The sequence below is a fragment of the Stegastes partitus genome, unplaced genomic scaffold, assembly GCF_000690725.1.
Source record: "Stegastes partitus isolate 25-593 unplaced genomic scaffold, Stegastes_partitus-1.0.2 Scaffold735, whole genome shotgun sequence".
Classification (NCBI taxonomy): Eukaryota; Metazoa; Chordata; class Actinopteri; family Pomacentridae; genus Stegastes; species Stegastes partitus.
This window is the reverse complement of record NW_007578466.1, coordinates 108,985-127,039: the sequence shown is the minus strand read 5'-3', so window position 1 is coordinate 127,039 and position 18,055 is coordinate 108,985. Positions and strand designations below refer to the sequence as shown.

At 40.2% G+C, this 18,055-nt stretch overlaps 2 protein-coding genes across 2 annotated transcripts in view; one reads left to right on the top strand and one right to left on the bottom strand.

Annotated features, from left to right (window-relative positions):
• Nucleotides 1–2,485: 2,485 nt before the first annotated feature.
• On the top strand, nucleotides 2,486–12,341 carry tmem175 (transmembrane protein 175). Its single transcript, XM_008291326.1, has 10 exons — nucleotides 2,486–2,796; nucleotides 5,778–5,816; nucleotides 5,944–6,041; nucleotides 6,140–6,191; nucleotides 6,413–6,448; nucleotides 6,529–6,612; nucleotides 6,703–6,867; nucleotides 8,009–8,087; nucleotides 8,197–8,332; nucleotides 9,816–12,341. The coding sequence occupies exons 1-10, from the start codon at nucleotides 2,596–2,598 to the stop codon at nucleotides 10,489–10,491; spliced, it is 1,566 nt and encodes a 521-aa protein (XP_008289548.1). The 5' UTR covers nucleotides 2,486–2,595; the 3' UTR covers nucleotides 10,492–12,341.
• Nucleotides 12,342–15,627: 3,286 nt separating this feature from the next.
• Nucleotides 15,628–18,055, bottom strand: part of cds1 (CDP-diacylglycerol synthase (phosphatidate cytidylyltransferase) 1) — a 38,925-nt gene continuing 36,497 nt past the window's right edge. The window contains exon 13 of the mRNA XM_008291325.1: nucleotides 15,628–16,943. Within this exon, the coding sequence (XP_008289547.1) occupies nucleotides 16,805–16,943 (139 nt within the window). The 3' untranslated portion in view covers nucleotides 15,628–16,804. The remainder of the gene's footprint in view (nucleotides 16,944–18,055) is intronic.

Below are 18,055 nucleotides of genomic sequence, written 5' to 3'. Positions count from 1 at the left end.
CATTTGCGTTGTTGCATTGGTTCTTTTACTGCTTCTACCACCGACTAAGAGCTGTAAAGTGGCAGGAACTTCATTCTCTTAAATCAGAAATGTAGGTTTCAGTTGATCTTCCTCTGATTGGTTCTTGGTAGACTTTAGACGGTACAGAGTTGCTATGAAGGGAAAGCTGAACGTATGATCAGTCTGCAAAAATAATGTCGTTTTCTTCATTTCAGGTGTAAAAATATCTGCATGCTGTGACATTTTTCTGCCTTTATGGAAATCCTCATGTGGTTCAGGTTCATAATTCAAAACACAAACAGCACTACTGCCCCCTAGTGGCAACAACAGCAAGGTCTCACTTCATATGTCCAACGTTTTTCTTTACATCTTTTTAGATGGTCTAGTATCAAGTACAGGAATTATTAATCACTAAAATGAAAATGGCTGTAACTGCAGTATGTTGCTATTTCCTGGTTCCTCATTAAACTTCTTCTTCCAGGATGTACAACTCAGGTATGTTTTCACCTGCACACGTCGTCTGTGTGGTAACTTTAGACTTCTTCTTAGTGAACTGTTCAATCTGCTTTGCAGTTTTCCAACTGAGTGTGGCAGATCTGAGCAGAGATATGACTGTAGATGAAACGCATAACATAGGAGGTCTCACTCTGCAGTCTTTCCCAGGAACTACTGAGGATTCAGGATGGTTGGTTGGTTGGTGGTGTCATAGACGCATAAATATCAAAGTTTTTAATCACGAATAAAAATGTTAAAATAAGATAGTGGTAGAGATGAACTAACAAACATCCCAGAGACTTTCCCTCTTCTGTTTGAGTGTAAAACAGATTAATATCTACCTGGATGGACACACATAACTATACTCCTGTGATCGTGGGTTTATTTGTTGGTTCATTTACCGTGGACAGTGAGTGGACAAGATCAATAATGCTACATCTTGTCAACTCCTGCGACCAGATTTTGACAATTTATTTGATCTATAAGTTTTACTTTTAATATTGGACAGCACACCGAGTTATTTACAGTTAACATCTAAGCCCAGTTCTGTGTATGTCAAAGGATCTAAAGTCAACACACATAACGCCAACATCTGTAAATGTTTGAGGTTGAAGCCCTACAGTGGTGTTTATGGGGAGATTTTATGTGAGGATTAAAACCCTACAAAAGTTCTACAAAACATTACTTTAACTGACTATTGTAGATGGTAAAGTGGAGGCCCTACAGACAGTGTTGATCAGGGGTGCCCAATCCTGGTCCTCGAGAGCCCCTATCCAGCATGTTTTAGATGTTTCCTTCTTCCAACACACCTGATTCAAATGATCAGCTCATCTTCAAGCTCTGCAGAAGCCTGATAACGATCCTGATCATGTGAATCAGGTGTGTTGGAAGAGGGAAACATCTAAAACATGCTGGATCAGGGCTCTGGAGGACCAGGATTGGGCACCCCTGGTGTTGATTATAGAAGTGAACCTAACTAATGTAGCATAACTAAGACTGTTATATATAGTATTATATATTGAAATTAACCTTATTAATTACATATTTTAGCTAAGACCCTACAGAATTATTAATTATGGAGAATTACCTGATTCAACAAAAATATACATGAAAACCCAACAAATCCACAGATTCTCTGGATCCCTTTTCAGCAACCTTTGTTTTTTTGTTTTTTTTTAAATTTAATTTTATTTATTCACTGTTTAGTAAATAGTTTGTTTGCTTTATTTTATATTGTTTTTTATTGTACATTTGGCAGAACCAGGCTCAGGGAGGGCAGCCGTCTGCCTCAAGTGGTCGGAGTGACGTTAAAGGAGGAAAACATTAGTGGAAACCAAAATCACACCAGTTGAAATTATAACAAAAACAATTTTCTCCCTTTTTACACAAATTTTAACACTGAATTAGCCTTTTTTTGTTTTGTTTTTGTTTTTTTAGACAAAACATTTTCCAAAAAGAAGGTCTTAGAAGCTCTTAGTTAACATAAGTAAGACTCTACGGTATTGTGTAAATGGACCTAACTAATTTAATACTGCAACTATGACCCGATAGTATTAAATATGAAAATGAACCTTACAAATTAAATCGTGTCTCTAAGACCCTACAGCATGATTAATGATGGAGAATTACATGATTCTACAAAAATATCCTTGAAAACCAAACAAATTCATGGATTCCCTGTTTGCTATATGTTTTCTCTCTTGTTTTTTTTATTTTTAGAAATATTATTTTTATTATCTTGAGCAGAACCAGGTTCAGGGAGGACTGGTGGAAACCTACATTAAACTGGTCCAAGTTAAAGCAAGAAGCAATTAGCCATACAGAGAATAAGAAAACAAGATATTACATATATATATATAATATACAGGTTGCATGAGTAAGCATGTTAAAAACAATCCATCCAAAGCCGGGAGCCGCTCTTCACACCGAGCGGCTCCTCCTGCTGCCCAATAAACGATCTCCGGTGGAAGCCGGAAGCAGCGGGCTGCTGCTCTCCGTGGCCCCGCCCTCCGTCAGCTGTCAGTCGGCCGCCTGCAGTCGCTCAGCCCGCTGCCTCCATGGTCCCGTCCGCGGCTCCTGCGCCCCTGTAGCTCCTCCACCATGGGGGACAACGACGACAGCGACATCATCGAGCACCACGTCGAGGAGGAGATGGAGAAGAAGGGCAGCCACGCAGCGTCCTCCTCCTTCCTGCTGGAGAGCGTCAGTCCGTCCGAGCGCGAGGCCCACAGCAGCACCCAGTCCTCCCACAGACTGCTGGCCTACAGCGACGCCCTCATCTCCATCATCGCCACCGTCATGGTGAGATTTCAGCGATACATCTGAATTAGAGCGTCTGTTTGATGAGTCTGCAGAGACATAGTAGGAGATGTGAGGAAGGAGCAGTGTGGAGGCACCAGCAGTCCCACAACATCATAATGAACCGTATTTATAAAGCAGCTTTATCAAATACTATCTAAAATTAAACCAGACTACGCAGGTAAAATGAGAATGAAGCCAACAGGGATCTAGAACCCAACAAAATCAGTAAACAGGTAAAATATATAGGTGCCTCCTTGAAAGTAGTTCCGTTTTACCTTTTTTTTGTCCAAAAATTAACAATAAGTGGCTGAGTCAACAAGGGTGCAGCCAGTTGTTGCTAGAAGTGACATCATTAGTAGATGGTAGATGGTCTGAGGTCAGTGAATGTGTCTCAGTGATGGTGGTATAAACACTCCTGTATGTGGACGGTCCAGTCACTGGTGGATCCGTACTGTTGGATTTAACCAAACTGTGAAGACTAAAGAACACTCCAAGCAACTCTAGAAAAATGTTATCGAAAAGCAACATCATCGGATGGACACAGGAAAACTCCCAGTTACAGAATATCCCTTAGAGTCCAGTTCAGTCCACCAGTAGGAAATAGAAGGACTGTGGCACATGTATACATCTGCCTAGAGGAGGCCTTCCTCAAAAACTGACTGACGGTGCAAGAAAACGACCAGTGAAGGAGGCCACCACCTTGAAGTCAACAGGAAGAAGGTTCTTTGGCCTGATGAAACCAAAACTGAGCTTTCTGGACCATCAGACCAGATGTTAACACTGCACACTGTGGTGGCAGCATCATGATGCAAAGCATGGTGGTGGCAGCATCATATGTTGGGTTACTTTAATAGCAGAAAAATGCACCTTAAGGGATTTTTAATGCTCATTTAATAGAGTTTTCATTTGTCATTGTTTCACAGTTATCTATCATGTAATATTAGATCATTGTTATCGAATAATTCAAGTGTGAGCAGAGTTTTAATGCTGCAGCGAACAGGATTCCCAACAGGAAACTGTAGCGCTGCTGTACGAGTGCGAGAGCAGATGTATTATATTGATAACCATCTTGAAAATAAACCAGAGCACCGTGTTCGTTATTAGCATCTGTGCTGCACAGAATGAGGCCGAAACAGAAACAAACACACCGAACTGAGAGGAATAAAGCAAGAACGGCATATTTTAAAATACCAACTCAACATGACCCTTCACTGTCAGACTACCTGGAGTGACAAGTTTAATGTTTCCCCCCCAAGAAATATATCAAACACTTGATTTATAGTGGAAATGTGTTTTATTTTTGTAAAGGAAAACACACAATTCAGGCACAAATTGACAAGTCAAAATATAATAAAATATAAAGCAGTAAGACTCAATCTGAGCTGTTTTTACATGTTTACAGGATTAATTTACTCCTCTGTCCTCTTTTGTTTCTTTTTTTTTTTTTGGGCGAAGTAACATCTTTAAATGACACAAATGCATGCGTCTCCTCTAAAGTTAGCCGACGCCAATGCTCACAAGTTCTTAAAACACAACACAAAAGCCAAATAAACACACAGAAGTGGTGCTATAAATGTTGTATCTGATCTTGTCCAGCCTGTGAGGACGGCTAAATCCCAGCTCTGTAGACTGAGACGCTGTTGTGGGACAAACTCAGAAATGTTGGCATTATACACAACTATGGATGATTATATGAATAAAAGAAACACTTCTGAACACATCTATGCCCTGGACGTGGCTGAATGTAGATAAATTAATACCAATATCTGGAAAAACTCACATGTAGTCGACATTTATGTGTTGATTTTAGATCTATGACCAAAAATCCAAAATAGATTCATGCAAACCCAAAGTGATCAAATGGCTGCACAGATGGCAGAAGCAGAAGAAGAATGTGAAATATTTTAAACATACAAGTTTGTGCAGGATTCCAGGTTTTATTGGAAGGTCCCTTCAGATTCAGGGATCATAGTTTTCTAATATTTCAGGGTCAGAGTTTAGTTTGTCGCCTCAAGTTGTCCAACAGTGCGAGAGAGAACAAAAGCGAAAGGTGTGTCACGATAACAAGTCCTGCTTTTACAGTTTTTATGGAGTCATTGGACCAACATTTGGTCACTTAATCAGCTGCAAAAGCAAACAGACAACACGTGTAGACGAAGTGTCTCGAATGTGACTCGACTCATTTTGGGTGCTAATTATTGAGCTGCGGGCTGCAGGGTGGCGCAGATGGTAGCACTGTTGCCTCACAGCTAGAAGGTTTGCGTCCCGGTGGGGGCACCGGAATCTTTCTGTGTGGAGTCTCCATGCTCTCCCTGTGCAGCGTGGGTTCTCTCCAGGTTCTCCGGCTTCCTCCCACAGTCCAAAAACATGTTGAGGTTAATTGGTGATTCTAAATTGTCCGTAGGTGTGAATGTGAGTGTGCTTGGTTGTCTGTCTCTAAGTGTAGCCCTGTGATAGACTGGTGACCTGTCCAGGGTGTCCCCTGCCTTCACCTTGAGTCAGCTGGGATAGACTCCAGCCCCCCACGACCCTAGTGAGGATTAAGCAGTGTATAGACAATGGATGGATTATTGAGCTTTGCATTTTGCAGCAAGACGAAGCTCGCGGACCGTTTTTATCATTCAGCTCAAGATCCCGTCGATTTCTAATATGAATAAATATCAAACATGTCTTGTAGCTCACATGTACACTAAAGCTCATAAACCCTCATTACATTGTTGTATTTATCATTTTTTCCATTTTTATTCAACCTCATGTTTGCTTATTAGCTTTTTTTAGTTTTGTAGGATAATGGATTGTTTTTGTTTGTAACATACATTAAAGTGTCTTATTTAGTATCCAGTTTTTTTTTTTTTTTTTCCTAATCTTACCTACAAATTTGCTTTTGTTTTGTACATTTTTAAAACTCTGGATATGAAATCATCTGCAGTGTCCCTCATAGAAATGCAGCTTTAAGTAACTGCACTTTGATTGGTTCACAGATTTTACCCGTCGCTCACACCAAAATGGAAGACAACGAGGTACGAGGTCTTCCATCATTTTCTCACTTTCTCAGTAAAACCACAACAGCACGTCATCATTTTTGAATAATATCCAGTGATGTTGGATTTTAACTAAAGTTTGCGTTGAAATGTTGTTTCTCTGCAGGAGTTGAGACAAAGCGTTCAGCTTCTGCTCACAACCAAGATCGCTGTTTACTTAATGACGTTCCTCATCGTGACTGTTGCCTGGGCCGCCCACATCAGGTCAGATCTGTCATTATTATTAATGTCATTACCAGTAGTAGTCACTGTATGTTGTTGCTGCAGCAGCTTTCAGATTCTCATCGTGGTTGAATTTTCAGATTGTTTCAGGTGATTGTGCGCATCGATGACTGTCTCGCTCTGCTGAACCTTGTAAGTACAGAATCACTGTCGTCTAAAATCTGCTGCAACCGTCGTTTTTCATATATTTTAATATGATGTGACACAAAAGCTAAAGAAAGACTTAAACCTGGATACAATCTGTTTTATAAACCGGTTCATGTGTGATTGTAATCAGGGAAAAATGTTGTTTTCCTTGTGAAGGAACGTTTCCTTCTTTCTAATGTGAAGTTTCACTTCTGCTTCTGTTTCAGGCCTGCATGATGCTGATAACCTTCCTGCCGTACACGGTGAGAACGAGCCACCGCAGCGAATGAAGCTTTGTCTGCTGTCGTCATTTAACCTTTAAAATTATTGCTTTTCTTCGCAGTTTTCCTTGATGGCGACCTTCCCTGAGAACGTCCTGGGGATCTTGCTGTTCTGCGGCTGTGTGATGGTGATCGGAGTCATTCAGGTGAGGCAGATCAATGTCTACATGTATCTACGCTTCTCTCCGTTCTGTGTGATCTCACGCTTTGTAATCCTGACCGTCTCGTTCCTTCAGTCGCTGATCGTGCTGTACGCCTTCAGCCGGCCCTTCCTGCTCAACGAACAGATCCAGATCTCTGAGAACCAGACCTACTACAAGCACCACATCCTCAAAGTCATCATGAGAGTTCCCATCATGTGCCTCTTCGCCAGCATCTTCTCCTTCATCTTCTTCCAGCTGGTCGGTGGTTTTTATTTGTCTTTCCTTTAGTTGTTTAATGTGAGACATTTAAGTGAAGACATTGCTGCATGAATTTCTCAAAAAAAAAAATCAAGCTATCATTTGATTCAGAAATACAAATGGAAATTACGTTTTCAGAGGCGGAGAAGCTGAAACCACTTAAAGCCAAGTCATAGTTTCTGCATCCCAGACTTTTACATTGCTCCTTATATCCAACACAGAAATCCACTTATGTCTCCAGTGGATGTTTCTTAAGGCTGCAACTTTTTACAGATTGAGCTGCAGCAAGTGGATGGACGTTGCACGGGATTTCTGGGGGTTTTAGAACTTCCCACTGTGTTCATGCACCACCAGAAGCATGTACAGATCAGTGCATATTAAAAGTCAGTGACTACTTCACTGACAACTGCTTTAGTGATGAAATTTAAAGGTATGGATGATGCCCGTCACAAATTCTGGGCTGCATCTAGTTGTGTTTTTGGGCAAAATTTATGTCGTTCAGATGAATTTGCCTTCATGTTGCTTCACTAACAGTCAAATTTACAGCAATTCAAGCTGGATGACAGCAGCAAATCATTTTCTGGATGAGAAAACAACAAATCTGTTCGGTTATTCCAAGAGCTCATATTCTGCTTTTCCCTTTTCCTTTATGTTATAGCTTTACGTCTTAAAGGTCTACAAAGTTCCACCATCCAGTGTTACCTGCCTGAAACCATTAAACCAGTCTGACATTATTTCCGTGCTCGAGACACATCTGCCTTGGCGACGTCTCCCTACTTATACTCAGATCTGGTGTTAGGAAACATAAACATTCATGGTGGGATCAGCTGACCAATCAGAGCAGACTGGGCTTTTTACCAAGGAGGCCAAAACTGAGTTGTTTTTGTTTTTTTTAACATTAAAGCACATAAACATGTTCTAGTAGACCAGAAAAATAAGATTATAATCATGTAAATTGGCATAAGAAGGGCTCTTTAAGTTTCTGTTAGTGGAACAAAGAGTTTCAAGGCTGGTTTTTCTTTCACCATCCTGATCCAGAAATGTTAACATCCTCCCCGTTTAATCCGTTTTTGTCCTATATTGTAAATATTCTGAGCTCTAAATCTCTTCAGCCTGCTAACGTTTTGGTTTTCCTCCTCAGTCCTACGTGCTCTTAGCCATCGTCATCTTCCTGCCCTACATCTCCCAGTGTTTGAAGTGGTGTCGCAGCAAAGCCATTGGTAAGCACCGGATTTTACAGGCACTTCGCAAATATTTGCTCACCTGCAGCCACATAGATTTCATTTGTTCGTCAGCTTTGACCAACTTGAGCCAAATCTTCTGTATCAGGTCAGGTGGAGGAGACTCCAGACTCCATGTTGTTTTACACCTACCTGCCCAACGAACCCCTCAGCAAGGACCGCGTGGAGGCTTTCAGTGACGGAGTTTACGCCATCGTAGCGACGCTGCTCATCCTGGACATATGGTTTGTTTCGCTTTGTTTCCTTGAATGCGCAGATGCAGTTGTGAGCTAAAGTTTCTGTAAACCTGTAAGGACCATGTATATCTATCTGGGCTGTGTTGAGTTTCCAATGACTCCTACAACCTAATTTTCTACGATTCAAACACATGCGTCACATGCAAACACAAAAAAGAATCATGATTCTTTCATGGATTTATTATAGATGAAATCTGCTGGGTCACAAATATACATACAGCATCATCAGGTCTGGTGATGTAGAGAGTTGTGTTAGTCAAGTTGTTTTAAGTGGCACGACCTCGTAACTTATTGTGAGTGATTATGACTGACGACAGCTGCTACATAGAACCCATTTGATAAACTCAATAACTCAGCAACTACAGTTGACTTCAGTCAAATACTAGTATTGCTCAGTGTATAGTTTTGACCCAGCAGAGTTTGTTGTATTTTCAGAGAACCTATGATAAATCTATAAATAAGACCAAAAATGCATGATTGTTTTTTTCACAATTAATTGTTTTAGGAATCATTGCAAACTCAAAACTGCGAAGCTATCCAGTCATGAACAAAAGCTTCCAGCAACTTGAATTATCAGCTATGGTGATGCAGAAAGTTGCGTTAATCAGATTTTCACCTCTTGTGAGTTACGTTCGGCTACAGCTGCTGACTCCTCTGAGCTGATTTCAATAGGACCCATTCAATAAATGCACTTGACTGAGCAATTACAATTATAATTGACGACAGCTGCTATGTTTTACCAAATATTAACATTGCTGTATGAATATTTTTGATCCCCAAGATAATATATTTCCAGAAGATTTCTAATAAATCTATAAAACAACCAAATAGCTATTAGCAGGTACAGTTAGGAGTTACAGGAGTCATTGGAAACTCAACATTGCCATGATGTACAGTTGTAAAGACCACATGCATCCTGGTAGTCCTGAGTTTCCAGTGACTCCTACAACTTTAAACTTTCTATGATGGAATCATTGAAACAAACGCGTCTTTTTTCACGCAACATCTGCTGGGTCAAAAATATACATACAGCAACTTAAATGATGGGTTTTGGTAATGTAGAGTCGCATTAATCAAACTTTCTTAGTGGAATGACCGCTTAACTTCCTGTTGGGTCAGAAATACATCTACAGAAATGCTAACATTTGATCAAACGTCTTTTAGCCATTTTCACCTCAACTAGACACTTCTGGTTTCCATCTACGAGCTTCCTGATGTACCTTTGACCCTCCTCTTGACAGAATTGGTAGTTAAACTAAATATGTTGGCTTTCTTGTTAAATCACCACGGTCCACAGGTTCTTGATGGGGTTTACATCAGGACAAGTTTATGTAAACTTTGGGTCATGACTGTACAGGATGGCTTTTTAGCAACATGTGTAGAAGCTCAGTTTTCTTAAACACAATTATAGATTAAATGTGATCATTAGATTAAGAAGTTCCCCTTCATTACTCTGGTTCCTTTCTTTCAGCGAGGACAACGTTCCCGACCCGATGGTGGTGAAGAAGCAGTTCGGCGGCAGCCTGATCGCGGCGCTGCAGGTCTACGGTCCGGAGTACCTCGCCTACTTTGGCTCCTTCGCCACCGTTGGCCTCCTCTGGTTCGTCCATCACTCGCTCTTCCTCCACGTCACCAAGACGACGCGCTTCATGGGCCTCCTGAACACCTTCTCGCTGGCGTTCGTCGGAGGTTTGCCGTTAGCCTACCAGCTGACGCACGAGTTCCCGCGCAACTCTCGCAACGAGCTGGAGGCCATTCAGATCAGCTGTGTCATCATTTTCTTCGCGGGAATATTTCAGCTCGCCATCTGGGTGGTCGCGCTTTACAACGAGCAGGAGACTCTGCACCCGTACGTACGCTACGGCGGACGCGAGCACGTGTTTATGCTAGCCAAGCTAGCTCTGTACCCCTGTGTAGCTTTGGGGACGTTTTTCCTGACGTGCATTTTGAGTAAATTTAGCGCCCCAATTTTCCACCTGATGGAGATCACGGTGCCTTTTGCTTTTCTTGTGTTGAGGATTTTAGTGCGCATCGGGCTCGCGCTGCTGAGGCTGATTTTCTGCCCCGACAGGCCCGATCCGAGGACGGTGGTGGTGGAGGAGGAAGGTGACGAAACAAGAGTGCCGTTTAATGCTTTAGTCACTTAGCTAGCTTGACGGGAGGGAATGAAGAGTTGCTGCTTAGGTTTGACCTCATCGGGAGCATGTTGGGGTTTAAATTAGGAACAAAAGGGTGGTTTGTTCTTTTGCTCACCGTTTAAACTGGTTCAAATCTCACGAAGGAGCTGGTGCAAATGGGATTAGACATCACCGCTCACATTGATGGAGAAATCTAGATCCCATACGGGTGAAGAAAACTTACCGATACTGGAAGCCAAAGCCTACTGATTCAGTTGATTTTCTTAACAGTAACAGGAAGAACAACCTAACGCTAGTCTGATCAGACTCCTACATCACTCTTTTGTGCAAAGTACAGTCCGTCCAACTGCTGTGGGTTTGATCCAGCCTTTATTCATTCTTTTTTTTTACCTTTGTAACATGTTCGGCCAGATTCAGCTGCAGAAAGTCGTGCGTGAGTACTGATGACCGAATTATTTCTAAGTACGTTGCAGGGAAAGATGTAACTGCAGCACAAACAGGCGTGGGTTTAAGTCTGGGCACTTTAAACTTTGTACTGATAAGAAAAGGCCATAAACTTTCAAATTGCACTATTTAAAGTGTTTTCAGTCCGATATGTGTGAGTGTGATACCTCCAGGAATGTACTCATCTTTTTTTGAATTCATCTCGGTGTTGCGTCGTATTTAAATACGATTAGAAGACTGTGCACTTCAATCCCTCCTGAAACATGTAAACGTAGTAAAGGGTCAAATTGAGCATGTCTGGGTCACGTTTTTCAGTTTTGTGTTCGACATACCAATATCAGGTTTTCTTGACAATTCAGGATTTGAAGTCAAAAATCCAAGATTCTCATTGGAACATCCAAACACGTTAGTCGTCCTGATTTCTCCAGCAGGGGTCGCTGTTTGCCACGTTCATCACTTTAATGTAGGGATGCACAACGCTGGACTTGTGCCAATATCCAATATGCTAATACTGATTTATGCACGTATGTTTTTCCAGCTGGTCTTTCCTGTCGTGGATTTAACATTTTATTATGCTAATTCTTACAGTGTGGACTCACTGGTAGCTGCTTTAAAAAACATATGCTTTCACTGGGAACAACAAGAAATCTACTCCATCAACAGAAGTGTGAACCTTCAGTCTGCTGATATTTAATCTTAAAAGCCGATATCGTTGTGCATCCCGACGTTAATCATGATATTTGTGTTTTAATGCTGACTCGGAGGGGACTTAAACGTGACACGCACTTTAATAAAAACTTCCCCGGGGGATGGAGAAGAGTTAAGTTATACTGACAGGGACGAAATATCAACAAGAAGTTATATTTTTTAAGATGAGGAGTGAGAAGAAAAAAAAAAAAACAACTCAGCTGGCTCTGAATGTGGACATTTTGACTCATCTTTTTTTTTTCACATTTCGCTTCACTTTCAGATTCAAACTGCATAAAATCTGGTTTTATTTGACGTGTATTCTGTATCTGTTGTGATCTGTAATCATGTCTGGTAAATGATTTTATAGATATAGATATCATTTTGTTTCCTCATCTGTCATGTAGCCAAAATAATAAACATGCTGTCAGATATTTTGACCCAAAATGAAAAACTATATTTATATATCACACGTTAAAAAACATGCTTTCTTTAGAACTCAGTCTTTTTTTGTGTGTGTTGCCTTTCTCCAACTTGTTTCTCGAGGCCAGAATAGTCGACAGTGAACATCTGAGGCGCTCTAATGCTTAAATGTCTGTTTGTAAAAGCTGCATCACGCTGCGTCTGCTCTTTCACACTCTGCCAAAATCTATTTTTTAAATGTCAAAACACAAACTGTCAAGCTTTGTTAATGTGAATAAATCTGAAGTTGGTCCTTTAATGTGAAACCGAATCTCTCACGTTGTCATTTTTGGAAAAAAACAAAACAAAACACATGAAACACAATGAGAGACACGATTTAAAGAAAAAAAAAAACTTTATTCACCTCCATACAATAAACATCTTCACAATATTCCCCGCCCAGATATCTCTGTGTTTTTTATACATTACTTGGTTTCGCCCCCTAATATTAACAGCTTCAGAATAATCGTATCCACTCCAAAAGCTAAAAGTTCTCATTAGAAAACAGTCCTGCTCAAAGCAAATCAAACAATATACACAACATGATAAATTAAAAAGACACCCGGGCCCCTAAAACTACCTGTTTTCTTTCTTACCTTCACATTTGTGTTTTTTTAAATCTTTATAACGAGGGTAAAAATACAAAATTGCACACATAATAACTTAAATCTAATTCGAACTACGACTGGAGGCTCGAACGTACCGATGGAATCGTCTTAATTATAATGTTCAAATTTAAATTTACATAGACGTGTGAAAGTTGCTAATTGAAGGTGAAAAATTTCATCAAAGAACTCGAATCATTTAATGCTTCAGCTTCTCAAGTGTGAACATTTGCTGTTTTCTTTGCTTTATATCACTGAATATGAATTGCTTCTGACATTTTACAGCCAAACATTCAGACAAATCAACAACAAAAAAAATATTTAAGGGATCTTTAAATGGAAACTCAAGAGTCAAATTTAAATTTACATAGAAATGTGTGAAAGTTGCTAATTGAAGGTTAAAAATTTCATCAAAGAACTCGAATCATTTAATGCTTCAGCTTCTCAAGTGTGAAGATTTGCTGTTTTTCTTTGCTTTATATCACTGAATAGGAATTGCTTCTGACATTTTACAGCCAAACATTCAGACAAATCAACAACAAAAAAATATTTAAGGGATCTTCAAATGGAATCTCAAGAGTAAAAGTTAAATTTAAGACACTTAAATGCCTGAATTAGTTCAGTAATAATACTTATCTATATGTTTGGATATAATATAAATGTTGTTTTTAATGGTCTGATCAACTTACTAGTGTTTATTTCCTCCAGTGGTACACTCAAGACTCCAGATAAAACCAGTTTAAATCATTTGGTTTTGATTTCTGTCTCCTGTTTTTGGTCAGATTGCTTCACCGTCAACACTCATCTCACTCAGTATTCATGCTGGACGGTGGCGGCTGCAAACAGAAAAAGCCTGTAAAGCATTAATTTGCGTTTCTGTTATTGATCGGGGTTAGTTCGATTCCTACAGTACAACACAGCTGGTCCCGAAAATCCCACCCCAGCACTCCCCATTCACTTCAAATGGGGGAACACAAGCTAAAAATGTACGCTTTAACAGAACAAACTGGACAAAAAATAAATTAAAACATCCTCCGACCAACAGCTGGACGATGGGAACCAAGCTGACGCACATTTTACGGGCCACAGACGTCCACACTTTCCTCTGTGTTCTGGTTTTTCAGAGCAATCAGAGGATGTTTGGAGCTTCTTTTTGTTTCCCCACTTACAGAAGAAAATCAGTGTTGATCAGACAGAGCTTTGGTAAACATTCCTCGCTGTAAAGATCGAGCAGAGAATCTCGTCGCAGCCTCGTAACAATCATCCGACTCATCGCACCGACCGGCAGCTCATCACAAATGCCGGCAGAATTACAATATTGCTCATAAAACCTCCTCCTAAAAGAGTTTTCTCTCCTTAAAATGTGTAAATACAGTAGTGCACTTACTGTACGTACACATCGTACAGTTCAGACTGTCATCCGGTACCACTGACAACATCTCCTATTGCAAAACTACATTCAGAACTTAATCATAGAACAGTGATTGGATGTGAAAGGTTTAACAGTGCAACTAAAATCATTGGTTGAATCAATAAAGGAAGCACTGACGTTTTTCAATTTAAAGGAAAATATTTGGAAATGTGCTTTCTTTCTTTTCTTTTCTTTCTCACAAGAGTCAAGTGGATGTCGCTCTCATTTCTGTACATTCAGCGCAGAATGAAGTTGTTCCCACAAAAGCTCACAGATGAACATGCGTCCTGTTTGTTTGAGCTGTAAAAACTACAGTTTGTAGTTTTAGACCTGGTTGAAGAGTCTCTTTATGCACAGAGCGAGATAAATACTTCCAATATAGATCATCTGGGCTCTCACAAGCAGCGTTTATGTATATTTATCAAGTGAATTTTCAAATACAAATATAATAGAAGTACCAGCCTGATGGAAAACATTAATCAAGTTGTTTCATGAAATTCATTTTTTCATAAGCTAGAAGTTTGCCTGAACATCAATCAAAGGTAAAATACATTTTAAAGGCTGGTTAGCTCGAGAGAAGATTTTTCTAAAAGCAACATTTGTCAAATTATTTAAATAAAACCTGCTTTATTGCATTTTTGTACTGATTTCCACAGTAGCCATGTTTCCTTATAATTGACAAGTTTGTCAAACTGTTAAAATTTAATAAAAATGTAAAATTTATTAAATAAAAGAAATGCAAATTAGGCTCCATTTGCCACGTTGGAGCGAATAAACTAGACTGTGTGGTGTCGTCGTAAGAAGCTGGAAACAAAATGAGTTGTTTGCTAACTGTTTAAAAAAAACTCTAAAAGAAGAAGAAAACTAAAAAAAACAATTTTCACTAAGGAGAGTTGTATTACTCTTTCATGTTGGCTAGTTTTGGCCACATTTCCATGGACTTAGAGAACTAAAGAAGCAAAAACAGCATATTTAAATTCTCACTTAATCAGAATTTAACTGGAAAAACTCCCATGAAGCACCTCAGGTGAGCATCTAAACTTTTTTTTGTGTGAAATTCAGGGAATTTCTTAAGTTTTCTGATTCACTTTTTCTAATGCAAAATTTAAAAATGTGCTTAAAAATACAATCTGGAAATATGACTGATTAATCTCCCCACTTGAACTAATGTGACCCCACATGAGCTAATCTCCACAGTGAGACTTCTGGCTTTTTTACCGCCAATGTACGAACTCTGATTTTTGAATTCCTGGAGTTATATCGTTGTAGTTTCCAGATATGACACTGGAACTTTCTAATCTCAAGCACATAAAGATCAGACGGGATGAAAGAAACCAGGTTAGAAACTGTAAACTGAAGTTATTTACATCCCAGTGCAGCATCCATGTCACTGTCTAAGCTTTTCTACTTCTCTCTTATGCTAAGCTAACCGCCTCCTAGCTTCATCTCTGCGCTTCAGGTACAGACACGAGAGCGGCATTTATCTTATCCACCTCCCAGAAAGAAAACCAATAAGTCCATTTCCCACATGTCCACTCCCTCCTTTAAATTCTTTTGTTTTTTTTGTTTTTTTTCACAATTTCTAGTAAAAGCTCACCCGGAACACCCTCTAAAATAAGCAGCAACCTCAGATCAAATGTACATCGCTACCTGTTAAAAATCTAATCTGCTCATGCTAAAGGCTACAAATGATCTTTTTTTTGTTGTTGTTTTGTTTTTGCATATCATTTCTCATAGCTTAAAAGTGTTTTTTTTTTTTTTCTTTTTCCGCAGCAGGTCACATAAGTAGTTATATATTAGTTATTTGTTCAGCTAAATATTCTCAATATATTTATGTACAATACATTAATTCAAGTGTCGAGTGCGCAGACGACGCTCTACTCTCTGCGTTAACATGCCTACAGTCAATCGGTGTTGACTTATATTGTGCGAGTTACTTTGATTTAGTCAGAAAAACCTCTAAAAGCTAAAAGTTCACGCGGTGGAAGTGGAGAATAAACATGGCTTCAGTTAGCTGTAGACAGGACTCGCGTACATGCTACATGTTTAGTTAAGCTGTGAGGTTAGGACCATTAATAGAGCGTAGTCTATAAAACAGTGTCTACAGTATGTTTGCATCGTTACTGCACCAAACCCAGGGAGACGTTCCTCCACAGTCTGTTTGCTGGAGCTCAGGTCCACGTGCCCAACACACTGGGCCCAGTTTATGCTGGTAGAAGCTTCTTAAATCTCTGTTTTTTTTGTTTTTTTAACTCTTTTCAGCTAAAGTCAGTGCAATGTTTGCCGTCCACAGTGAAGCAGCACCTCCGCCATCCGCCCGCGCTGAGGAAGCCGTGTGCTTTAGAGTCGCTTCTGTTCAGTGAGACGTCGTATCTTCAGTTTGTAGGATGGCGACTGCTGCTTCACTCGTTGTCTTTGTGGTGTTTTGTTTTTTTTTTTTTTTTTTTTTTTTAACTTCTAGGTTATCCCTTGCAGTCTGGAGAGTCACCTCAGGTCCAAAGTTGTGATTTGAAGCTGGTTGGAGGTTGAGTAAAGCGTCGACAGGATGAGGATGGATGCTCCGACGGAGGCCTGGGATCGCACACCATACAGCCATGCTGCATGTGTGTGTGCGTCAGTGTTGTGTCTATGAGTGTGTACATGCTTACACAAACTTTGAAAACCACCCCCGACGCTCTCTCCGGTCATCCTCCCGTGAGGCTGGCGGCGTCTCTCACTTGGCCTGGGCGGCGGCGGCGGGCGGCAGCATGCCTCGGTCTCTCAGGTGGGAGTGCAGAGTGTGGAAGATGCTGAGCTGCTGTTCAGGCTGAAGCATCAGCAGCTGCTGCAGAACCTTGCTGGGGTTCGGTCCTCTGCAACACAAACATTTAGAATGAACCACAACATAGACGTACAGAAACATAGTCCCAAACCCAGAGACGCTCCTATCGACCAGCAGAGGTTCTAAAAGAATCTTTTGTTACTGCAGAACAAAAATCTCATTAAATCCCATTTTAAAATGTGCAAAGCATGAACCAGTTATCACACCAATATATCCACAGTGTCAGAGTTAATGTACTGCATAAAGCACACAGAAAAACAGACTCAGCTGTCTCACTTACTGAGCAGGCCATATACAAGTATGGGTGACTCATATGCATGGGATTTCAGTGGCTTTGCATATTTCCAGCATTTCCAGCAGCCTGGTTATCAATGTTTATGGAGGTAAGGCTTGTTATACGAGTGTTTCTATCTTTAAATAAAAGACCTGGTTTATACTGTACTTATGAGTAGAGTATGAATCTTGTCCTGTTTTTGGAGCTGTAGGTCTCTGAGGAGAATCCTGGATGTAAAAAGAGGCCTTAAAGGTGAGTTACCAGACAGATAAGGGACTACCTGTTCATATAATTTATTTTTTTAACAACAGCATTACAGCCATGATCTCCAATCAAGGAATGCAAAGTTTGAATGATCTCCTTAGTCGGCAGCATTATCAATCAATAATAGATTCATTGATGATAAGAGCAAGAGAGTGCAGGAAACACTATTCCATATGCTGTTATTGCCGTTTTTGACAACAGACATGACATTTGCAGTGAATGTGGCTGGACTGCATTTGTCTCTAGCCCGTCTTAGTTGACATATTCAATATATGAGTCATTTCCTGTCACACAGGACTTTGTCATGGTGCCTGTTGGTCTCTAAACTCCCATAATGCTCTCTGCACGTCAATATGGAACTGCCTGTGATCCCAGTAACCATCTCCTTACAGCGTTAAACACTGCAATAATGTATTCTGTCTCATCAGCTGCTCAGAGGCTCCATCTGGTGGTCCGACCTGGTACTGCAGATAATCTACGACATTCATGTCCATCGTCTTCTAATTATTAGAACTACCTTGGACTCCACACCATCAAAACTGAGGAAGCATTTTGCCTTTTACAGGAACACTTGATTAAAAGAAGTGAGAATCTACACAGACAGA